Source organism: Zootoca vivipara, chromosome 12 (assembly GCF_965207765.1).
Source record: "Zootoca vivipara chromosome 12, rZooViv2.hap1.1, whole genome shotgun sequence".
Lineage (NCBI taxonomy): Eukaryota > Metazoa > Chordata > Lepidosauria > Squamata > Lacertidae > Zootoca > Zootoca vivipara.
Window position 1 is genome coordinate 11,810,768 of NC_142595.1, and position 24,883 is coordinate 11,835,650.

Consider the following 24,883-nt stretch of genomic DNA (forward strand, 5'->3'; position numbering starts at 1 on the left):
CTTTAGATAGAAGAGTGGGATAAAGGAGCATGGAAATATTAATGTATACTGTATGTGTGTAACCTTCTCCCTGGTTTATCGGCCATGCTCCCAAAGCACAGGAAATGAAGTGATGTCCCAAAAGGAGAATTACTGCACATCGCTTGCATGCGATACAAGTGACGCACATTGTCTAGAATCACTTGAAGACACTGAAATTGTCAGCCCAAAGCTAATGACCAAAAAGGAAGACAAAAGATGATTCAGCAAATTCATCTTTAGCTTTCCAACGTTTCTGGTTTCCCCCCAAAGCGATTATTTCTGAGACTTCTGCGCTGCCTTTTGGAATCCACATACACCCCATCATGATATAAGGGCTGAACTCCATGGTACATGCAGTTTGACGTTCTTTTAAGATGAGATTTCTAATGTTTCTTATTAGAGAATTAGAAATATATGTGACAGTCAGCAACTGGAAGAAGAAGGAAGGCATGGGAGTTGGTTGAACAGAAGGGCTCATGTCATTTCCCTTATGGAAAATCTCCGCTAAGCTGCTATTACCCCCACTGGGGAAAATATTACAGCTATCCCACCCCAGTAGTGATAAAAACAGGAGCGGGAAGCGTGTTAAGAAGTGCCATTTCCTCTCCCACCAGTCTTCCTTTTCAAATTACTGTCCAAGCAACTGTCTTGTGCAAATAGTATGGAGAATTCACACACACACACTAATCCATAGCATTAGTGAAAATGTTTGTGAACAATCAGCATCCCATGGATTGGGGTTTCCATAACCGAGTTAAAACGTGCCTGTTTTCCTGAGCATTTGGAGGCAATATATTTCATGATTTGGAGTCTTCAGTTTCTATTCTGCGCTGCTGTTACTTTTGCTGTTTGATGAAGATTTGTTTTTTTATTATAAACTATGTTTTATGAGATATGGGGAAACTCTCTGTGATCACTATATGAGCTAAAGGGCGGTCTACAAATCCAGTAAATACATAATCACATTTTTAAAAATTCATTTATGTACAGTGCTGTCCTGTCTCTCTTCTGTCATGAAACCCAAGGCAGTATATATGTGATCCCGTGCATTGACCAGATGGCCTGCCTTAACTTCATAAATAAGTGTTGGAAATGTAAAATAGATGAATATCTGAAGTACAGTGGTGCCTAGGTTCTCAAACTTAATCCGTTCCGGGAGTCCGTTCAACTCCTGAAATTGTTAAAAAACCAAGGCGCAGCTTCCGATTGGCTGCAGAAGCTTCCTGCACTCAATCGGAAGCTGCGAAGCCGCATCAGACATTCGGCTTCCAAAAAATGTTTGCAAACTGAAACCCTCACTTCCGGGTTTGCGGCGTTTGGGAGCTGATTTTTTCGGGAGCCAAGCCGTTCGAGTACCAAGGTACTACTGTAGATGAATAAATGAGTGAATGAAGTTAATTTGGAATGTGCAGAAAATATAAAAAACAAATTGAAGGAACCACAGAAAGAGGGGGAAGGAAGTCGAGTTTTGAAATGTTGAAATGATTGTAAAATAATTATTGAAAGGTCTAAAAATGAAAATCATAAATAAGTAATAAAAAAGGCCTGCCTAACTACAGCACAGTGGCAGTTGCACGTGATTCGGACCATGTTAACATGAAAGTGATAAGTGAAGATTGTCTATCAAATATTATTCTATATGGGCCAGTTGTTTGGTCACACATGGAAAAAAATCCACCATAAATCGGGTCCTCCCTAACAAGCGGGCACATGTTGCAGTGGGACCAGGCAACCAGACCCTGTGTTGTGGGTGGGAAGATTGGAGCAGCCACAACACCTTATTGGTGGTGCCTCGATCTTGGGAGCAATTGGGCCTGAGGGACGCCAGTCAAAGCGATCGAGGGACCATTATTTAACCCGCTGCACGTGTCCCTGAGATTCCTCTTTCAGGCTCAGTGCATCGGAAGACCCGCCCACCTCTCCCTATATTTAGGGTTTGCGCTTGACCTTGCTATGCCGTCGTGTGTCCCCTGTCATTGGGACAGGGGCACAGCAGGAATTTTCCCCACTTGACTGATTGGCTGGTACCACTTGGGTTTTGCCTGCCGCCGTGTAGCAAATTGTCACAACTTGTAAGGTTGCGGATAGGCTCTGGTTCAGGTGGATGGGGTGGCAGGATGCCTAGCCATCCCTATGCTTGGGTATTCCTTTAACAAGGAATCCACGGATTCATGGTTGGTCTTCCCCGTGCAAGGTTGTGCCCTGAGCCTGAGTCCAGGGGACATCTGGGTGGTGGCCTAGCAGGGCTCCTGCTTGCCACTGTCCCAGGTGTTCACCCAAGGCTGACTTACGGTTGGTGCCCAGGGTCAGCGCTGCCTGCAGGGCTGCAGGTAGCTAGTCAAACCAGAGCCTATGCAACCACTCACTTGATTGTAATCAATAAAGTTGTGGCCTAAATTCTGCCAAAAACCAAACCAAAAATTTGAGTCATGCCTGAATTTATTTCTTGGGGGTGGTTAAAAGGTCTCCACACAGAATTAGGTATCAGAATTTCTTCACCTACAAGAAAGAGCTCCGCCAAGAGGGAACATTTCAACTGCAAGCATCCGGGGTCTGCAAACAGAACAGAAAATAACCAAAGATAAATAACAAGAAATGCTGGGGAACATGTTGGAAGCAGGAAGAAGGGTAGAGAGTTGCAACAAAAACCCTGTGCCGGCATTCGGTAAGGGTGGGTACCTAATCATAGCTGCCAAGTCTCCCGTTTTCCCCGGCAAAACCCCCTTTTTTACTTACCTTTTCCCGGTGGTCCCCCATATCACTTCGTCTCCCATTTTTCTCCGTTATTTTCTCCTGCCGGTGGCCATTTTTTTCTTTCCGATTTGCCCTTCTATGGGCACAAAAAATGGCCGCCGCCAGCTTCAAAAGTCGCATCTACGCATGTCCAGAAGTGCATAGACGTGACTTCCGGTGTTGGCGGCGGCCATTTTTGGTGCCCATAGATGGGTGGAGCGACACCGGAAGTTGCGTCGGCGCACTTCCTGACATGCGTACAAGCGACTTTCGAAGCCGCCGCCAGCCATTTTGAGTGCCCATAGAAGGGCAAAGCGACACCGGAAGTTACATTGACGCAACCTCTGGTATCAAATGGCTGCCGGTCCCGGATTCTGCAGTCCGGAACTTGGAAGGTAAGTACCTAATGCATGAAGTGGTTTCTGAAGATGTGGTCAACTAGGCCTGCCCCCTAGATGTTCATGGGTGCCCCCTGCTCCCCAGCGATGCACAATTGATGCACTGTCTGAAGGAACATATACATCTGTACCAAACCACTGGACAGGGCTGAAGAATTACTGCAACAGAGCAGACCCAGTTTAGGGTGGGCTGTTTTTGTGTACTCCAGATTCCTCAACCTCGGCCATCCAGATGTTTTTGGCCTACAACTCCCATGATCCCTAGCTAGCAGGACCAGTGGTCAGGGATGTTGGGAATTGTAGTCTCAAAACATCTGGAGGGCTGAGGTTGAGGAAGCCTAGTCTACTCAATGACATAGTGTGAGCTGAGAGGGTTAAATTGCTAAGTGTTTGCCCTGCAATCACAGGCCTATGACATCTACATCCAGGAATAGTATGTACTGTTGTATTCTCTGTAATGTGAGACGTCCTTATTTTTTTCTGTATTGTCGTGTCATTGCTTTACAGTCAGGAGGAAGTGAAACTCTCGGCTGCGGAGTTCCTAAGTAAACATCTGTGTTTTAATGAGAAAGGAGTTGCTCTTCGTTATTTACGGACACAGAGGCTGACTACTTTCTAGCTGCTAATTAATACTCTGCTAGTTTGGACTGAGAAGAAAGGTTTTTGAGACTTTGGCAGCAGAAATGTGCACAGTGCGTACTGGGCGAAATGGCACAGCCTGATATTGCTAGTGAGCAGATAGGTTTTTTTACCTTATGCTTCAGCTGCTGTGCCGTATCTTTTTCAAGATACGCCTTACATGGTTCACAACGGGATTCTGGAATAAGATCTGAAGATAAAAGAGGAGATAAAAGATTGTTTATGTATGCAACAGCAGCAGCAATAATTCTTTTAGCCCAAAAATGGAAACAACAAGAAGTACCAACAAAAGAAGAGTAGCAGGTGAAAATGATGGACTTTGTGGAACTGGCAAAAACACAGTGTGTTTTTACATGAGTAGAATGCATGCTTTTATTTAAAATGCATCCCTGGGCTATTTGTAGGGCACATGAATTCATTCATCCACACACACACCCAAATATAATTCGGGCCCCCCAGAGGTCTGAGGGACAGTGGACTGGCTCCCTGCTGGAAACATTTGCTGACTCCTGGTATAGAACCTGTTTGTTCCAAAGCAGCATCTTACAATGTTAAGACCTGCTTCAGACTAAAGCCCTGTTCATGCTCCCCCCCCCACACACAATTCCTGCCCTCACCCCATTGTTATGTTTCTGAGCACAATTCAAAGTGTTGGTGGAGACCTTTAAAGCCCTAAACGGCCTCAGCCTAGTATACCTGAAGGAGCGTCTCCACCCCCATCATTCAGCCCGGACACTGAGGTTCAGCGCCGAGGGCCTTCTGGCAGTTCCCTCCCTGCGAGAAGTGAGGTTGCAAGGAACCAGGCAGAGGGAGAGCAATCCTGAAGCCATTTGGACTCTCCCAATGACCTCAAATATTCCTCTGCAGTAAAGGAGGCAAATGGTGAAGGCCTTCCCATTGTCTTTTTGCTTACGAATCCTGTCTTAAAGGTGTATTTATGTATGAAGAGGGTGAGCCTATATACCTTTCAACACACAGCCCATTGGTTTTGTGCACCCTGTATGGGAAACACTGTTATAAGCTATTTGAATTTCCTTTCTGTAGGTTGGGAGGGGGAGTGTTCTTTTAAACAATCTAAGTAGGCAAAATTTCTTTTGCATATAGGAATGGAAAATTCAAAATATGGCCAAAGAAGTGTCCCAAATATTTTATGACTGTCCTTGTCACACACAGCCACTTGCCACCAATTCTTCTGCCATGCTTGCATATTAATTTTAGTTCATTTCCCCTTTGAACTATTATCAGCCAAAGCTTCGTTACAGATACCTACCCTGTCTCCTTTAGGGCCTCGTTTCCACTGAGGACCCTGCCAAATAGGAAGATAATAGTGATTAGCTGGTTATCAAACAGAAAACAAAACTAATGCTTAGCTGCCAAGTATCTCGTTTTCGCCGGGAAACTCCCTTTTTTCCTACCGTTTCCCGGCGATCTCCCGTATTGGTTATTATCCCGTTATTCTCCCTTAAATCCGCTCCTGCCGGCGGCCATTTTTCTGGTGCCGCTTTGCCCTTCTACGGGCACCAGAAAATGGTGGCGCCGGAAATCGATTTTACGCGTTTCCGGTCATGCGTAGAAGCGACTTCCGGCACCGGTGCCGCCATTTTCTGGTGCCCATAGAAGGTCAAAGCGCCACCAGAAGTTGCGTCTATGTAACTTCCGGTGTCGCGCGGCTGCCGATCCTGGATTTTTCCGTCCAGGACTTGGCAGGTATGCTAATGCATCCAAATAAATGGAAGTTAGGGTTACCAAAAGATAATTTACCTCTGCTCCAGTGGCTTCTGGGAAAGGTTCACTGGAGTCTTGAATACAAAGGGAAAAGGAATATTAAGAATCAGAACCATCACCCAGAATTTGTCATCATCACCTGGTACCATTAAAACCCCTCCCTTGCACCCACAATGCCCTCTGGTCTATCAGAACATCCTCCCCTTAATAAACATGGAATGAAGACCAGGCTTCTTTTCTTGTTGCTAAATCCCAGGCAAGCGTTAACAGGACTCTCATCTGAGTAGATCCATCTATGTAAGACAAAACACACAAGCTGTTTGTTCAGATCTATGTGTCTTATGACGCTGGTTGCTGGCAGCATTTTTCACTTGTAGTTCTCTGGCGGAAAGGGGTTGCATAATGGCTATCGATGTTTAGGGCTTAGCATAGTAGGGTATCTAATCCTAGTTTGTTTCTAAGCTTTCGTGGAGTCAAGAATATAGCTTTAGAAACATCTGTGTTGGTTTTCCTTATTATCTAAGTGTTTTACAACTGGGTAATAGGTTTAATAGACGTTTTGATGTTAAGAATCTCTGGCCACATTTTACGCCGTTTGTCGTTATTTTGGGCTTTTTGTATAACCGCGGTAGCTGGCACGAGACTAACCAGCCCTATATTATTATAGCTGAGTCAAGTTTTCACTTATAGCTCAATGTTTATTACTGCTGATTTACCCGTGGGGGTGTGGCATGGCAAGGCATTAAGTGTTTAGGTTAAAGTGCCCTCTTTCTGCGGTTCCTTAAATTTAATTTTAATATCTTCTGCATATCCAAATTAACTAAATTCACTCACGTATTCATCTATTTTAAATATATACTCTTATAAAACCGCAGGTTGTTACACTGATCCTGCCAATGTTTTTATCTGTTTATCTGTTAAATATTCAAGAAACCATTTCCATTCTTTTGTAAAAGATTTGTTATCTTGATTTTTATATATATATATACTTCTGCTGGGTCTGATGGCAGTTGGGATCCAATAAATTCTGGAGGACATCAGGTTGAGAGCAAGTCAACATTGGGAGGAAGAAAACAACATGCTTTTCTTATCATTCCATCAGTGCAAGCATTCCTCTCTATGCCCTGTTCGGGTGTGTGTGTGTTCCGCCCCCCCTCTCTTACACACACCGAGAGAGAACCAATTTTGGGGGCACCAACTGGGGAGGAAGGAAACCCCATTGTGCAAGCAGAAATCCCTGCTCAGGGCTTCAGCTGATGTGACTCCTTAGGTAGGGTTCCTAGGCAAGCAAGTCCTACCCAGATCGGAAGATTGGCAGTTCGAATCCCCGCAACAGAGTGAGCTCCTGTTGCTCTGTCCCAGCCCCTGTCAAACTAGCAGTTCGAAAGTACGCCAGTGCAAGTAGATAAATAGGTACCGCTGCAGCAGGAAGGTATATGGCATTTCTGTGCGCTCTGGTTTCTGTTACGGTGTCCCGTTGCGCCGGAAGCAGTTTAGTCCTGCTGGCCACATGACCCGGAAAGCTGTCTGTGGACAAACGCCTGCTCCCTCGGCTGAAAGTGAGATGAGCGCCGCAACCCTATAGTTGCCTTTGAGTGGACTTAACTGTCCAGGGGTCCTTTGTAGACCACAAACTTGACATGAGTCAGCAGTGTGATGCAGCAGCTAAAAAAGCCAATGCAATTCGGGGCTGCATCAATAATAGTATAGCATCTAGATCAAGGGAAGTAATAGTACCACTGTATTCTGCTCTGGTCAGACCTCACCTGGAGTACTGTGTCCAGTTCTGGGCACCAAAGTTCAAGAAGGATACTGACAAGCTGGAATGTGTCCAGAGGAGGGCAACCAAAATGGTCAAAGGCCTGGAAACGATGCCTTATGAGGATCGGCTTAGGGAGCTGGGTATGTTTAGCCTGGAGAAGAGAAGGTTAAGGGGTGATATGATAGCCATGTTCGAATACTGCATATAAAAGGATGTCATATGGAGGAGGGAGAAAGGTTGTTTTCTGCTGCTCCAGAGAAGCGGACACAGAGCAATGGATTCAAACTACAAGAAAGAAGATTCCACCTAAACATTAGGAAGAACTTCCTGGCAGTAAGAGCTGTTCAACAGTGGAATTTGCTGCCAAGGAGTGTGGTGGAGTCTCCTTCTTTGGAGGTCTTTAAGCAGAGGCTTGACAGCCATATGTCAGGAATGCTTGGATGGTGTTTTCTGCTTTGCAGGGGGTTGGACCTGGTGGTCTCTTCCAAATCTATGATTCTATGATTCTAAATAGGTGATGGAGCTATAGGTGGGTGGATAAATGGATGGGTGATTAGATGGCTGTTGATTGGTTGATAAAAAGAGAAGAGAGGGGAGAAGAGGAACTAGATAGGTAAACGAATGGGTTTTGGTGTACATTAGTAGAAGGTGGATGTTTCGTTTGGGCAGATGGGTGAATGAGTAAAATTAGAATACTGTAGATATCATGAGTAAATACGTTTGCAGGCAGGCAGTTTCTCCAGGAGATAGATTGGAGTATGTTTAAATGGAATGGGGGGTAACTGAGTGACCGTGGATGGACGGAACTGTAGGCAATACTAATGGTATGAGTGGATGGAAGAAGAGTAGATAAAGTCAGATTCCATACCAGGGCAAACAGGGCAGCATTCTCCAAAGCTGATCTTGGGATTTGGGCAGTCAGTTATTTCGTCACAGATCACACCGTCGCAAAGGATTTTGCCACTGTTGCACACGCAGGTCTGGCAGGGCTCTGGTTTCCATTTTGGTCACTGTACGTTATTCCGTCCTGTATGCAGCTTCCAGATGGAACTAATTGTAAGGTCTCAAATATAGAATAAATATTCGTAAATGCACATATATCTAAATATATAAACTATGTGTCTGAAATAGTATGGGAGAGCAATCCTGAAGCCATTTGGACCCTCCCAATGACCTCAAATATTCCTCTGCAGTAAAGGAGGCAAATGGTGAAGGCCTTCCCATTGTCTTTTTGCTTACGAATCCTGTCTTAAAGGTGTATTTATGTATGAAGAGGGTGAGCCTATACATTTCAACACACAGCCCATTGGTTTTGTGCACCCTGTATGGGAGACACTGTTATTAGCTATTTGAATTTCCTTTCTGTAGGTTGGGAGGGGGAGTGTTCTTTTAAACAATCTAAGTAGGCAGAATTTCTTTTGCATATAGGAATGGAAAATTCAAAATGCGGCCAAAGAAGTGTCCCAAATATTTTATGACTGTCCTAGTCACACACAGCCACTTGCCACCAATTCTTCTGCCATGCTTACATATTAATTTTATTTCATTTCCCCTTTGAACTATTATCAGCCAAAGCTTCGTTACAGATACCTACCCTGTCTCCTTTAGGGCCTCGTTCCCCCTGAGGACCCTGCCAATTAGGAAGATAATAGTGATTAGCTGGTTATCAAACAGAAAACAAAACTGATACAGCCAAATAAATGGAAGTTAGGGTTACCAGATAATTTACCTCTGCTACAGTGGCTTCTGGGAAAGGTTCACTAGAGTCTTGAATACAAAAGGAAAAGGAATATTAAGAATCAGATCCATCACCCATAATTTGTCATCATCACCTGGTACCATTGCACCCACAATGCCCTCTGGTATATCAGAACATCCTTCCCTTAATAAACATTGAATGAAGACCAGGCTACTTTTCTTGTTGATACCAAATCTAGGTACATTTAGAGGTTGATAGGAATTGGCAACTCCTATCATTGGCCTAATCAGAATATGTAATGGGCCAATCTGAAGGACCATCCGAATTCACATCATCCAGACTACTTGGGCAATCCTATTTGAAGGGTTGACTTTTCAAAGAAAGGAAATGAAGCCAAATTTCCTTCCACAATGCACCAATATAGCATCAACTAAAGCTAAGATGCCCAAAAGGCCCTCTCCCAGCTCTTCACTCTCTGCAGAATTTTCTTGGCCAAATTTCTGCAATCTCTCAAGGAAGGGATGCAAATATATGAAACCCGTGGTTTGTTGTTGTTGTTTACGATGAAAACAAAACCTCAGGCAACTGAACCAGGAGACAGACGGTTTGGTGGGTGGATGGACAGTTAGATAGCACATAGAGGGATGGATACGAAGAAACAAATAAATAGGTGATGGGGCTATAGGTGGATGGATAAATGGATGGGTGATTAGATGGCTGTTGATTGGTTGATAAAAAGAGAAGAGGAACTAGATAGGTAAATGAGTGGATTTTGCTGTACATTAGTAGAAGGTGGATGTTTTGTTTGGGCAGATGGATGAATGAGTAAAATTAGAATAGATATAATGAGTAAATACATTTGCAGGTAGGCAGTTTATCCAGGAGAGTGATTGGAGTATGCTTAAATGGCATTGGGTGGGGGGGGGGTGACTGAGTGTCCGTGGACGGACAGAACTGTAGGCAATGCTGATGGTATGAGTGGATGGAAGAAGAGTAGGTAAAATCAGTATCCATACCAGGGCAAACAGGGCAGCATTCTCCAAAGGGGATCTCAGGATTTGGGCACTCAGTTGTGTCGTCACAGATCGCATCGTCGCAAAGGATTTTGCCACTGTCGCACACGCAGATCTGGCAGGGCTCTGGTTTCCAAACATCTCGGTCACTGTACGTTATTCTGTTCTGTGTGCAGCTTCCAGATTGAACTAAAGAAGGAGGTGAAACAAGAAATGAGGTAGGCGAGGGAGGAAGGGAAGGGTCCTTTGAGAGCCAGCAGTGTTGGCAGAATGGCTAAACTTAGCAACCAAGGTGCAAACGTTTGAACCTCTTAAAACAGATCGATCTGGAGAGCGCATACATTTTTTTAAAAAAAATTAAATTATTTCTGATGGCTGGCTTCCCTACCCTGCTCCTCCTGCTCTCCACTTAATGCTGACATTTTGTGTGTGCGCTCTAAGAAAACCCTCATTTGCTTTTCATCAAGCAAATTCTATGACACAGGAAACGAGCCAGCCTCACAATACCTCTTTCCAGTTGCTTTGGAATTTAAACAAAACTTCTGGCCGGTTGTTGCATCCAAATTGATAACCTCAATGTTCTGAGCTGAAGCCAAGCCAAACACAGAAAGGAGAAAGAAATTCACAGCCTTCTAAGAAGGAAAAGAGATAAAGAGGAGAGAGGGAGAGAGAGTGTGTGTGTGTGTCAGGAATTTGGATTTTGGATTGGAGGAGGACCCACGTAGGGGAAGAAATTGCATCCCACTGATGGTGTGTGGCCTTGGGAAATCAGCTCCACTGCAAACCATTTAGGTAGGTTGAGGAGTCAGCAGGTGTGGAACATGATAGGGCAGGCTCACTAGGCCTCCCACCTTGGCTGAAATCCGACACCAGCTTGTTCAACCATGGATGTTAACTGTGTAGCATACCTAAGCTAAGGATGGTACCAAGAGATATGACCAAGGACGAATGCTGGAGAAGAAGTAAGAATTTGTTTTTCTAGCAGATTTTGTTTTTGGTTTTTAAATGAGGGACTGTGCATTTTATAAATTATTTCCTCCTTTTAAAATTGAGCACTGGACCGTTGATACTGGACAGGGAGGGAGAAAGAAAATCCGCTATTCTGGGGAAAAGTTAAGGGGAAAGGAGAGATAAAAGAGTCAAGGAGCTTTGGGAACATGAAACTTATGTTAGATAACACCCTCCTGGGATGCTGCAGGAAAACTTCCCATCCACTAGATGGCAGCAAAACTTCCATAATTGGAGTGAAGAATATACTACACAAAAAAAATGTTTCTTGCTTGATGGTAAATTGATTTCCCTTCGGTGAGGAGTTCTTTACCAATCCTATTCAGTTGTTGACCCTGGAGATACACTCCCTTTGATCATTGCTGATCCATTTTAAGGCCATTCCCCACAACCCATAGCTGCCAAGTTATCCCTTTTTTAAAGGGATTTTCCCTTATGCTGAATAGGCTTCCTCGCGAGAAAAGGGAAAACTTGGCAGCTATGCCACAACCCCACCCCTGGCATGTCTATAGAAGAATGCCAAGGTGAGGCGAATCCCTTGATGGCCAGTAGATGTTGCCATTGGACTTGCTCGAAGAGCAAAATTGATTCCCTCCAATCCTTTACCACCCAAAAGGCTTTGTCTATGAAGTGATGTCTAGACTCCAGCGCTTTATAAGTTCCTGAAACATTTTCCTTATGAATCATCCTGAAACTTCTCTCCCCCCCCCCCAAATATTTACCTGGTGGGGTGGCTGTTGCAGACTTCTTCGACAAGGCAGGGAAAACAGCTTTGTCCTCCTCTCCCCGCCTCTCCTCCCTCTCAACCACTTGGCTTTCCAAGAACGCACAATGAGTTTTCCATCATTTGCCATGCTCCCCTTTCCTCCCCCCCCTCCAGTGACAAGGGACATGTTAAGAGAAAAGAGGGAGGGAGGGAGAGACCAAAGGTAAGACGCCCAAGGCTATGCACAGTTTGCTTCTAGAAGAGTGGTTTGTTTTCTCCATAGAGCACTTTCAGGAGAAATCTGTGGGGTGAGAGAGATACCTTCTTTTTCAGTCTCTTAAGCCTTCCTCCCCGCATTGCCTTCATGCCAACTCCTGAAGGTTTGGAAAGGTCACAAACATGTGTTGACCTTTCTCAATTTTTTTCTTTCTTTTTTAAGGAACCTTAAGACCATATATAACAAGCGCTTTCTTCGCCTGGCCTTAGATCTACATCTCTCAAAGAGATGTACGAGAGTACATACGATGCTGTACTTACAGTCTTCTTTGCCTTGACCTTTGGTGAGTAGAACAGTTGCTGCTATCAAAAGCAGTAACCGGGAATCCACAAAGGTGAACATGTCTAAATAATAGACTTGAAGACTTGTATCCTTGGTTCTGCTTTAGAGACCAGTCATACAGGGATGGTCTGGTTTATGTAGTTCCACTCCAGACCCCAGCAGAAACTTCCTATTGACTCTGTCAAGTTTTTAGCCTCCCTTTTTATACGGTCCAGTGTCCCAGAGGTGGATCCCTTCTTCGTTTGCTTCTGAGTGTTGATGGGGGGATCTTGGGCCAATCAGAGGAGCCCAACCTGCCCCCAAGGCGCACACAGACGCACAGACACACACACTCACTCCCAAAAAGTGGAGAAACCAAACCAAGCCCCTTTCTAAACAGTACATTCTGCAGGAAGGGGAAGGAATGTAATGGGGTACCTGTAATCCTCTGTTTGTATAATATCTACAAGTGTATCCGTTTTGCTGATGAAGCCAGAGATGGCAAAACAGGGATAGATTAATCCGGATATCCTTGTCCTTCTCACTTACTACTTCATAGAACTGCTACTTCTCTTGTTTGGATTGTTACTGAATTCTATGCGACATCAAAAGATCACGTTTTGTCACCTCATGGAATATCCAATGTTTGGATGGCACTGGACTCTATGAACCTTCATATGAACTCTTAGATGTATTATGGACTTTTGTGTTTAGCTGTACCATTGACGACGCATTGATTCATTTTGGTTCATATTATGTTATGTTATGTTATGTTATGTTATGTTATGTTATGTTATGTTATGTTATGTTATGTTATATTATATTATATTATATTATATTATATTATATTATATTATATGACTGATTTGGTCGTTCTGTATGTCTCATGTTATGGTGATTACAGAATAAGGAGATATTAGAATTGTGATAATCAGCCTAGGTTCATTGTTGTCTGTTGGTTTTGTCCAATATTCAAGGCATAGCTCAGCCGATAGAGCATGAGACTCTTAAGCCCAGGGTTGTGAGTTCAAGCCCCACATTGGGCAAAAGATTCCTGCATTGGAGTACATTGTCAGCAATATAAAGGTAAAGGTAAAAGGTAAAATACTCCTGGGCAGGGTTAAGTCCAGTCAAAGACCGGACTTAACCCATAGTTGCGGCGCAACTATGGAGTTGCGGCGCCCATCTCGCTTTCAGGATGAGGGAGCTGGCGTTTGTCCACAGACAGCTTTCTGGGTCATGTGGTCAGCATGACTAAACCACTCCTGGCACAATGGAACACCATGACGGAAACCAGAGCGCACGGAAATGCCGTTTAGCTCCCCGCCACAGTGGTACCTATTTATCTACTTGCACTGGCGTGTTCTCGACCTGCTAGTTGGCAGGAGCTGGGCCAGAGCAAAGGGAGCTCACCCCGTCATGGGGATTCGAACCGCCAACCTTCTGATCGGCAAGCCCAAGAGGCTCAGTGGTTTAGACCACAGCGCCACCCGCAAAATGCTGATGACACGCAGCTCTACTTTTCCTTTACAGAACCTCCTGGTTCATTATTTCCTATCAGCAGAAGTGCAAAGATTTCCTATTTATAACTCTTGAGTATCTTTCATGTGTCCACAAGGCACATCTTTCATATATCTAAATATTTAAAAGAGTAAGACATAAAAATACTAACAACAACAATAACAACAACAATGTATTCCATATCTAAGAGAATGGGCAGACATGTAAACAAGTGCACACAATAAGACATTACAAGTTTGAGCTGCCTCAACATGCATGAGATTATCATTGCGACTTTTCCAAGAAAAGATGATGAGTTATCAGAATTGTTAACAGAAGGACTTTAATGGGCCTTCATGGCCTTAAACTCTCCCCTCTCCCCCTCTGGAATGTGATATTATAAGAGCAGAGGAAGAGATGGAGAGAAGCAGGTCAGTCAGAGTTGGACAGAATCGGGAGCTGGCTGAGAAATCCATGCTTCCTTCCCTGTTCCCAAACTGCTCTCATCACATATTTGTAAACAAACAGCTATGTCTTATCCAAAGGAAATTAAATCCTGGACTTCTCAGTGGTCAAGAAAGTGAGGAGAAGAAGTTGGGACAGAAAACACATCAAAGCTAGCGCCTTCCGGTTATGTACTGGGTTTAACGCATCTTTGGTTGCCAGGTGCGCTTCCAACCAATCGTATAAGCATTGGCAGACGAATGTTCTAATGGCAATAAGCGCAGGCACTCTCAACTGTCAACTGTCAACTGTCAGTTTCTTGCTGGGGTTTTTAGTGTGTGCGTCCTGTGAGCTCTGTTCTTGTTTGTTTGTCTATGAGTGAACGGTTGTCACTGACAAATATTTAATAAACGTAGTTGATGAATTTATACTGCCTTGGGCCTCTGACTTTTCTGAACATTTAACATTGGCGACGAGGATGGGATGCTGATCTCCCGCCAGCTACCAGAGGCCCAAGACTGCACCGCAGCACTGCCGCCTGCTGCCACGCAGTAAGTGCGACCTCACCGCCACGCTGGACTCAGTAAGAAGCCCCGGAAACGAGACCGCACCTGCCGCGTCATCTCTGGTGTATGGGAAAGGTGGAAACTGGGAACAGGGCCATTTCTGTGCTGGCGACCACATTAGGGAATACTCTGCCCAGGGACATCTGTCTGGCACCAAGTAAGTTTCAGTTTCCAGGTCCAAACAATTTTCTTGCTATGTGGTTCCATGCCAATTTTACCGTTGTTTCGTGTACCAATGGGAGCTTTTGAAAGGTACGTCTAATTGCTGCAGAGGAAGGTGACTTTTGTGGGGAGAATCACGTTCTCCACGGGTTGTGGCCCTGATTCCAATTGGCTTCCCTAGCCCTTATTATTAAATGAACCCCCACCCTCCTAGCTTATGACAATGCACTCTAAGCATTTAATGTAGCCAGTTCTTCTTCCTGTTGCCAGATCTGCTCAAGGAAGAAGAACTTGGAAGGCTATGGTGGAGAGTCTTGCCATCTATGACCAGTCTTTCCCCAAGGGGGAAACAAAAAACATTGGCTAGCTTGTCCAATATCAAACATACCACACATGAACGTAACCGGCTGAGTATCACAATTCTAATATCTCCTTATTCTGTAATCACCATAACATGAGACATACAGACAGAACGACCAATTCAGTCATATCATATAATATAATATGAACCAAAATGAATCAATGTGTGGTCGATGGTACAGCTAAACACAAAAGTCCATAATACATATAAGAGTTCATATGAAGGTTCATAGATTCCAGTGCCATTCAAACATTGCATATTCCACGAGGTGACAAAACGTGACCTTTTGATGTTGCATGGAATTCAGTAACAATCCAAACAAGAGAAGTAGCAGGTCCGTGAAGTAGTAAGAGAAGAGAGAAGGACAAGGATATCTGGATTAATCAATCCCTGTTTTGCCATCTCTGGCTCCATCAGCCAAACGGATACACTTGTAGATATACAAACACAGCCTCCAGCCATGTCTAGAGTACCTGTAATCCTCTGTTTGTATAATATCTACAAGTGTATCCGTTTGGCTGATGAAGCCAGAGACCGCACCTGCCACGTCTTCGCACCACCGGACTTTGATATGAGCCATCCTGCAGAATGGCCGCAGTGGCTCCGCCGAAGAAGCTACATCCGACTACAAGACTTCACTAGGGAAGCAAAAAAGGTGGGTGTGCTACTGACGGTGCTGGGAAGTTCCGCCATCACTCTACTGGAAGGTCTGATGGCACCCAGGGACATAGAGGCATGCATTTTCCAGGAGCTGACACAGGCTATGACAAGACACCTCGCGCCTCAGCCAACTAAGAACCCTTGCCGCTACGACTTTACGCACAGAGAGTAACAAGCGCAAGAGTCACTGAGGGAGTACATCACAGCGCTCCGGGCAATTGTGATGTATTGTCAATTCACTGACATCGAGGAACGACTCAATCATTGGCCGTGCAAGATAGCTGTCTCCGCTGCATGCTGCTAGCAAAAGACGACATCACAATGATGGAAGCAATGAATATGGTCACGGCCTTTGAGAAGCATGACGCCCATGAGGCGGCCCACAGCCCACGAACCGAAAGGAGAACTCACCGCATCCAGCGAGACCAGTCGTCGTCCATAGATTGCCACAATGAGGATGTCCACTGAGCTTCAGACCAATCCGACCAACACCACTGCTCCCAAACTACGAGCGCATCGCCGAACCATCAATAATCTGATGCACCTCGAGGGAGCTGCGCCAGCTGTGGGGGAAACCATGAGCATTGGACATGCATGTTTCAGGAGGCCACATGTTGCAGCTGTGAGAAGACTGAACACATTGGTCGAGTCTGCCACTCCAAGACCTCTGGAGCAATGTGTCCATGAAGCCTACATAGAGGAGGAGATACAGTCCACATCTTCAGCCAAGGTACTTCAACTTCCATCCCCGGGGTCCAATAAGCCTAGGGTGCAACTCAAGATAGAGGGAACCCCGTGTATGGAGTTGGATACCGGCTCATCCTACTCCACAATATCTGCTAAGACCCTGAAAGAGCTTTGCCCTGACGGCGGTCCTCCTCTCCGCCCGGCCCTGTGGGATTTCGAGAGAGAAAGAATCCAGCTAAAGGGTATGGGCACCTTCAAGGTCCAGTTTAAGAAGTACACCAAGAATTTGGATCTCATCATAACTGAGGGCCCATTCACTAGCGTTCTAGGCCTAGCATGATTTGGGCCATTAGGCTTAGGTGTTTCAGGGCTTAATCAGATTTCCCCAGGGACAGAATTTGAATCGATCTGCCAGGAGCTTCCATCAGTCTTTGATGGAACCCTGGGCCTGTACAATGGACCCCCGATTTCCCTACAGCTCAACTCCATGGTGCAACCCATCCAGGTCAAGGCCCATAGAGTCCCGTTTGCACTTAAACCCAGGATCAATGAGGAGCTTGATCACTTAGTCGCCCAAGGGGTCTTAGAGCCAGTAGCTTTGGGGACCTGGGAAACCCCAATCGTCACACCAGTTAAGCCGGATGGCTCAGTCCTTATCTGCGGCAATTACAAATGCACCCTGAACCAGGCCTTACAGGACCATGTGTACCCGGTTCCTGTAGTGAGCCACGTGTTAGCGACCCTGGCTGGAGCCAAGATCTTTGGGAAGCTGGATTTATTGCAAGCTTATCAGCAGCTAACTGTTGACGAGGCCACCGCAGATGCACAGACAATCGTGACCCACAGGGGTGCTTTCAGGGTCAAACGCCTACAGTTTGGAGTTAGCGTGGCCCCAGGGTTAGCTGCTTTGGCAATGTTTGGAGGGTCATGGCAATGCCTGCTCCAGTTTGGCCGTACTTACCTACCTGCCTTTATTTACAAAGCAGTAAATCCAGCGTTTCCCAGTGAACATCATTCTATGGCTGCTCTGGTTGGAAAAGGAAACCAGAATAAAGCGTACAGAGACAAAGAGCAATGTCCCGTACAGTGGTGCCTCGCTTAACGAATGCCCTGCTTAACGAAATTTCCGCTTAACAAAAGGTTTTTTCTAGCAGAGGTTGCCTCGCTAGACGAATTCGTTTTACAAAAAATACGTCTAGCGAATCGCGGTTTCCCATAGGAATGCATTGAAATTCAATTAACGCGTTCCTATGGGCAAAAAATTTTTTCAAAAAAATTCAATGTATTCCTATGGGATTTGCTAGACGAATTTTTCGTTATAAGAAAAGACCCATGGAACGAATTAAATTCGTCTAGCGAGGCACCTGTATGTGCTATGCCCACCCAATCTCCCAGCATCCAGTGCGCTTCCAGCAGAGCATTAACCCTGTCAGCTCTGTCACACCTCACATAATCTTCATTCCTTGGGGATGTGTGGTATGGAGGATTCTCCCTGCACTGCTGACCACAGTCTGTCCAAAGGTATTAGGAACTACAGTTCCCACAATGCAGCACAAGGCTTAGGCTGTTTGCAGCTTGCACTCCAGCAATCAGCCCTACCTTGTTGCACGTGTCACCCCCAGAAGATTCTCAAGCTGCCAGGGAGGACCCCAACTCATTCCACACAGAGACCTCAAAGTGCCGATGAAGGGCGGTCCTAAGCTCAGCACTGTTGATGCTGCAGCTGTGCACAAGGGCCTCGGGAAGTTCTCCGCCTAATTTGTGGGCAGAGAAATTGCAGTGCTGCTGGGGAAAACCAGCTCACTAAATCTCTACAGCCGAAAGATAAATTCTCCCAATGGTTTCTCTGGGGTGGGGCTCACCATTAGCAGTGGTAGGAGCACAATGCTTCCCCTTCCCCCAGAAATATTTTGGGGGCACCAGAAGCCACTTGCCAAAGCTCGCTTCCCAGGAGCGGGGGGGCTCACTTACCAGAAGGGGGAAAGCCGAGGGAGCAGGGAGGTCGATGTTGTGGGCAAACAGTGGCGCTTTGCCAGCTGCCCCACCACCCTGCCCCTCTCCCTCCTGGTGAGAACAAACGACCCAGCTGCTAGGAAGCTAGCGCAGCGGCTCTGCCCCAACCTCCTAGCCACTTCTGGCTGCTGCTTCAGGTGGCAACAGCTGCTGCCACCGTACTGGCAGCCCGGCAGCCATTTTGCCTCAAATCTAGCATCGCCTCAGGGCCTTGTGTGTATGAGATGTGCCTCCCCCCAAAAAATCCAGAGAAAATTCTGCACAGCTCCTCCAAAAGGCTTTGCACTCTACAAATCTGTCTGATTGTTGGGTATGTGCACACACACCCTCTCATCTGGAACAAGGTGTTCCATTCATCTCTACACCCCTCACTCTGTACCAATATAGATCCGATTTTTTGACAGGATGGAATCTCATGTTCTTGAAACCCACTTTACAATATATCTACAGTACCTAAGTGGGCAAGCCATAGGTCCCCTATCCAGAGAATTCACAGGAAGAAAGGACCATGTGGGCTCTAGTACTTGTGCAATTACCATACGCACGGACCAAGAGGGACTCATTACGCAGGTCAAAAACCACACTCACTCTCGTTCGTATCCGACCTTAGAGTCTGCTCTGACAGCTATACTCCTCCCCTTTACCCACGAATTACCTAACCTAGACCTCATGGAAACCTTCCGTACAGGGCGCATTGAATGGCCTCTGGCCAGATTGTTTTGGGTGTGGTCATCAAGAGCATACATGTGGATTACTATTCACATGCAGGGGTCCCGCTTCCTCAGCCATATTCACCCCAGATTCCGGGCAACTCTCACGTTACCTAACAGCCGCTTGAGAAATAGGCGATCCCTTGAATGCATCACATTGTCAAAGCCCAAAGCGAACAGGAAACGTGGCTCAGAGCCCTGCTCCCTGCTTACGGCACATTCTCTAATCATTTAGATATCCTGAGGTTAACGGATGTCCTGCTTTAATTTATGAAGGAATCTGAGGCAACTACTAAGTCCCTCCTCACAGAGCTTACACAGGTCCGTCAATTCTCGATTCAAAACAGACTTCCTTTGGACTTTTTATTGTCTTCCCAGGGAGGGGTTTGTAAGCTCATCAGGGCAGAGTGCTGCTCATGTGTCACTGACCAAACTCTTAATATTACTGCCCATTTAAATACGATCAGTTCCCTGACAGATACCCTTGACTCCATCCAACATGAAGGTATCTCTTCCTGGGACCCCTTCTCATGGCTCCTGAACACGCTATGGATACGTGAAACCCTTAAAAGTATTCTTATAACATTCTCACAGCTGTATTACCTTGTTTTGCTATGCCAAATTAGGAGCTAGGTCTTTAATCATTGGATCTTGACTGATTAAAGTATTCCTTTCATTGGCTTAAAATCGCAATACCTCGTGGGGTTAATGAGGATATATACTCGGCGTCTAGAGGTGCAAATGGCCCTCCCTTGACGACCTTTGTCGAAGCAAATGCCTGACGTTGAGAAGATTGCTGAAAGTCGGCCAGAGTGTTTGCCATGCCCCTTGTGGGAGTGCAGGGGCGGAGGGAGAGACTTTGTGATTTAATTTTAAGACGGCACTTTTATGTGTGAGTATGTTAGATAGTAATATCAATTAAGGTTTTTTGTTTTTATGTGTATGCTTTGTAAGAAACGTGCACCCTCTTTATAAGTAATTTTAGTTACAATAAATACTGAAAAGTGTTTCTTGGTTGGTCTTACTTGCCTTTGAATGAGTGAAGCTGAATCCAGAGCCAGACCATTCAACCACTACTAGATACTTTGTTGTTAATTGGGTTATAATTTGTGAGTTAAACTGTGCAACCCAGATAAGGGCAGCAGGAGTCTCCCTAAACCTTCTAAGTAATAGCACGACTGGGAGTGGTGGCAGCCTAACTGTATTGCTAAGCTCTAAGAGAGCCCCTGGCTTTATCTAAGTTCCCGCTGGGGTAGAAGGGGCTACAAAGAATCGCTACAGCCCCTCTCCCTCCCCCACTCCCTTACAAGCAACTTTGAGAACGGCCAACTCTCATCCTGAGATCCTTCCCATGTCCCACCTTAGGGAAGGTGAATACGTCACCATTAATGTGAGGCAATAAATTTTGATATAAAAATTAAGCCTCAAAGGGGGGAATTGTTGTGAGAGGTTGCCATGGTTACATAGGACACGAGTTTTTAAAGAAACAAGGGGGGGGGTGAAGGTAATTGCGCTGCAAAATAAAGGAATCATTCCCGCAGTTCCAAACCTCCGTATGCAAAGCCACCACCTTAATAAAATAAGATTGTTTTCACACCTCACTACCTTATTATCGCTCCAGGCTTAAATAAACTGAGAAGGATCACTCATGGAAAAACAAGCTGCGGTTCTGTCAAAATGCTATATGAAACAAGAAAACAATTGTATAGTCTCAAAGCTTGCAACTCTGTATCTCTGGTCTCTTGCTACACTCTTCTTTATGCTTGAATTGTGAAACCGCCTGTTTAAACAATGTATCTCTGAAATGTACACTTCCATTCCCTTATGCAAGACTTCTGTACCCCAGGAGCGAATGGATCTGTCCCTCCCAAATCCCCGAATTAACCCAATGGTCCATCATCTTCATTTGCCATTCTTCAATGGTTGGCAATGATTGTTTCTTCCAATATTTTGCCATTAATATTCTCGCTGCTGTTGTGGCATACAGAAAAAAAAGTAACATCTTTTTGGGGGATTTCTTCCCCCACTATTCCAAGTAGAAATGCTTCTGGTTTCTTAATAAATGTGTTTTTCAACACCTTTTTCATCTCATTACAGTTACAGTTATATCAAAAATTACTGATTTGGTTATACTATTAGAAATACATAGATAATTATGAAATCATTGTGAGGTTTAATAAGTTAACTGTTTATATTTGGACAACTTTTCTGCTATGCTTTATTGGAAGGAGAAAAATAATCCTTTCCTTAATAACAATTTGAGCAATTTATGTAACTAAAACAACAACATTATAGCATATTTATCCACGTTTGTTAACTGATGTGGTTAAACATTTTTTAAAAACCAAACCCAACTTAGACTGAGTTTCAGCACACATGAAAAACTTAAAACACATCCTTATTTTCTGTTGAATAGCCTTTGGACTATAATGTAATGTAACTTAAATAGAAAACTATCCTTAGAAATATTTTTCCTCCAAAAGCATTTTATTTTAAAAAATCCTATTAATTTTTTTTAAAATCCAATTTAATTTTTTTTTAAAAAAATCCGATTTAAATTTTAAAAATCCTATTATTATTTTTAATCATTGATTTTTATCCACCCTGGACCAAATGAACTACATGCAAGTCTTGGCTGCAGATTGAGATCCATTCCAAGATGAACAAACAACCACCCCCAGTGTAAAGCTAATAGGCAGAGAATGAATTGCCTCTCCCCTAAGTCCCAGTCAGCCGTCATCGCCAGAAGCCAGGTATGAGAGTAAGGTTAAAAAAAAATGGTAAAGGACCCCTGGACTGCTAAGTCCAGTCAAAGGCGACTATGGGGTTGCGGCACTCATCTTGCTTTCAGGAGAGCAGGGGGGGGGGAACCCTGGAAGGGCTGCTTGAGATCTCATGGGGGCCCTCATGCAAGGCCCTCATGCAAGCCCAGTAAACAAGGCAGGGGGCTCAGCGCTGGCTTCAGACAGGTATCAATGGTCTGTGGGGCCATGCCGGCTTTATGCAATTTTGCTTATACACACAATAGCCTCTCTCTTTTTCTACCCTTCTATCTCTATCATCTATCTATCTATCAATCATCTATCTATCTATCTATCTATCTATCTATCTATCTATCTATCTATCTTTTTATCTCATTCATTCTCTCCCCCCCCACTCTTTCTATTGTGATCTACCTCCCTGTCGCTCTCTATCATCCCTTTCTCGTTTTTTCTCCATCTCTACCCTACCATCCATTTATCTACCATAGTTATCTATCTTGGATAGCTCAGCCAGTAGAGAATGGGACTCTTAATCTCAGGGTTGTGGCTTGGATCCCCACATTGAGCAAAATGATTCCAGCATTGCTGGGGGTGGACTAGATGACCGTTGTGGTCCCTTCCGACTCTACAATTCTATTATTCTATTTCTGTCTCTCTACCTTTGTCTGTCTATCCATCTAAATTAATACATAGGCTGCAGTTGACTATACTCACTTACATGGGAGTAAGACCCATGGGTCTCAACAGGACTCACTTTGAAGTAGACTCATATAGCAGAGACTTCTGCTGCAAGTTGTGTGAGTGGAATTATAAGCATTTCTTCAACGCATGATTCCATTTGTAGCATCTGTAAACAAGGCCCTTCGGTGTCCTGTGTCTCCTGTATCTTATACAACGCTATGGAGAGCAGGGGTGCCAACTAAAATAAAATATTAGGGTGGGGGCAGGTAAGTCCTGCCCCACATAACCATAAGAAGTGGGGGACACACACCATTTGAATGGCAATGCACACACTTTTTGTACAGACCTTTAAAGCCCTAAACGGCCTCGGTCCAGTATAACTGAAGGAGCGTCTCCTCCCCCATCGTTCTGCCCGGACACTGAGGTCCAGCGCCAAGGGCCTTCTGGCGGTTCCCTCGCTACGATAAGCCAAGTTACAGGGAACCAGGCAGAGGGCCTTCTCGGTAGTGGCACCCACCCTGTGGAATACCCTCCCACCAGAGGTCAAAGAGAACAACAGCTACCAGACCTTTAGAAGGCATCTCAAGGCAGCCCTGTTTAGGGAAGCTTTTAATGTTTGATGGATTTCTGTATTTTAATATTTTGTTGGAGGCTGCCCAGAGTGGCTGGGGGAACCCGGCCAGATGGGCGGGGTATAAATAATAAATTATTATTATTATAATTCTCCCCAGTAACAAATAAGGTGACCATGAGTCCTGCTTTACAATCCTCTGTTTGGAGGAGTCTTATCTGAACAGTTAAACAATAAAGGACCACAAGAAGGGAGCTTGAAGTAGCCCAACAAAAGTTAACAACAGGCTGAGCAAGCACACACCTGGCCACACTCTTCCACATATGCTGAGATTTATTGCATTTTTGTTTAGGTTCTAGTCTTTACTTCTAAATTTGCACCCATGGGTATAAATTAGCATATGCAAACCAGTGACCTCATGAGGGGGGGGGATACTTTTTTTGCAATGCGTAAATGGCCACCCAACCTTTCTCAACCTTGAGTCCCCTGGTGTTGCTGGACCACAACTCCCATCATCCCTAGCTAACAGGACCAGTGGTCAGGGATGGTGGGAGTTGTAGTCCCAAAACATATGGGGACCCAAGGTTAAGAAAGGCTGCTCTTTACAAATTTCTTCCCCACCTACCTCTGCATTAACATTCATACGCAAACATTGCGTTGGGCATGGTTTTTGACTTGTGTGCCCTTCACCTTAAAAAGTGCTCTTTCATTTGTTTTTCTATGTACAACCACCAGATGTCAGCAGATAGGTATTTGTTAGAAAGTGGGAATTTTGTTTGGATAAAAGTCTTAATTGCAGAACCAGCCCTACCATTAGGTGGCATAGTGTGGCTGCCTTAGGGGGCTGATTTGGGGTATTGTGAAAGCATAGCAAATTTATATTTTTTTATTTTTATTTTTTTATTGCTTTTTTTTACAGCTGATATAGGCAAAAATCTGCCTTTATTCCCTTATTGGGTTCTCCATCGGTTGGAGAATATAACAGAGGCCAACCAGAGAAGTTTGAGAAGCAAAGCCTTTATTTTCGCTGTTGCAACAGGGTCCTTCCCCTCACGCAGGAGAACAAGGAAGGAACCCCAAACAAAGGTGTCTTGCCCTTAAAAAGAAATTTGAAATTGGTTTCAGCCCACCCCCCAGAAGCATCATCCATATGTCACAGAAGGGGTGTAGCCCAAGACCCCTCTCCCTAGATTCATCATAGGTGCATCATGAACGGGGAGGTCTGGTGGCAGTAATCTGAGCATCCTGGACCCTGCCCCCTGCCCCCAAAACCTAATCAACAAAAGAGAGAGATATTTACATTTCACTGTTCCCCAGCCAAGTTAATCACACCCTTTTGTCTGGCACCCAGGTATCAGGACGCCAGGGATTATCACTTTAATTCCTGAGACAATGAGAAGGTTCCCCCCACCCCACTTCTTCCTTGCAGAGGAACACCTGGTCAGAGAGAGTCAAAATGGTGTCAGTCAGGCCTGTTTTCCTGTGCTGCTTCAGACATGTTTCTGTACATTCATGTACATGTTT

At 44.9% G+C, this 24,883-nt stretch overlaps 1 protein-coding gene and 1 long non-coding RNA gene across 6 annotated transcripts in view; one reads left to right on the forward strand and one right to left on the reverse strand.

The window, feature by feature from the left end:
* Positions 1-2,442: 2,442 nt before the first annotated feature.
* LOC148683786 (collagen alpha-1(I) chain-like) lies at positions 2,443-13,044 on the reverse strand. Of its 5 annotated transcripts, none has more exons than XR_015946653.1 (8): positions 12,242-13,044; positions 9,994-10,179; positions 8,873-9,045; positions 8,147-8,315; positions 5,553-5,590; positions 5,062-5,097; positions 3,905-3,981; positions 2,443-2,574 (listed from the first exon to the last, which is right to left on the reverse strand). XR_015946653.1 is itself a non-coding variant. In XM_088655916.1 (6 exons), the coding sequence occupies exons 1-5, from the start codon at positions 12,321-12,323 to the stop codon at positions 3,913-3,915; spliced, it is 411 nt and encodes a 136-aa protein (XP_088512042.1). In that variant the 5' UTR covers positions 12,324-12,513; the 3' UTR covers positions 2,443-2,574; positions 3,905-3,912. The 5 variants fall into 5 exon arrangements, 1 of the variants encoding a protein (XP_088512042.1); XR_015946650.1 differs by having other exon boundaries at positions 8,147-8,341; XR_015946651.1 differs by having other exon boundaries at positions 8,147-8,341; positions 11,721-12,567.
* A 1,243-nt stretch (positions 13,045-14,287) lies between these two features.
* LOC148683787 (uncharacterized) overlaps positions 14,288-24,883 on the forward strand; it is a 33,052-nt gene continuing 22,456 nt past the window's right edge. The window contains exon 1 of the long non-coding RNA XR_015946654.1: positions 14,288-14,909. This is a non-coding gene — a long non-coding RNA (uncharacterized LOC148683787). The remainder of the gene's footprint in view (positions 14,910-24,883) is intronic.

Coding starts and splice junctions, on each gene's coding strand:
- LOC148683786 (XM_088655916.1), bottom strand. CDS start 12,323: ATGTTCACCTTTGTGGATTCCCGGTTACTGCTTTTGATAGCAGCAACT. Junction 10,180..12,241: donor AGGTCAAGGCAAAGAAGACT/GTAAGTACAGCA, acceptor CTCCTTCTTTAG/TTCAATCTGGAAGCTGCACA. Junction 5,098..5,552: donor CAGAAGCCACTGGAGCAGAG/GTAAATTATCTT, acceptor CCTATTTGGCAG/GGTCCTCAGTGGAAACGAGG.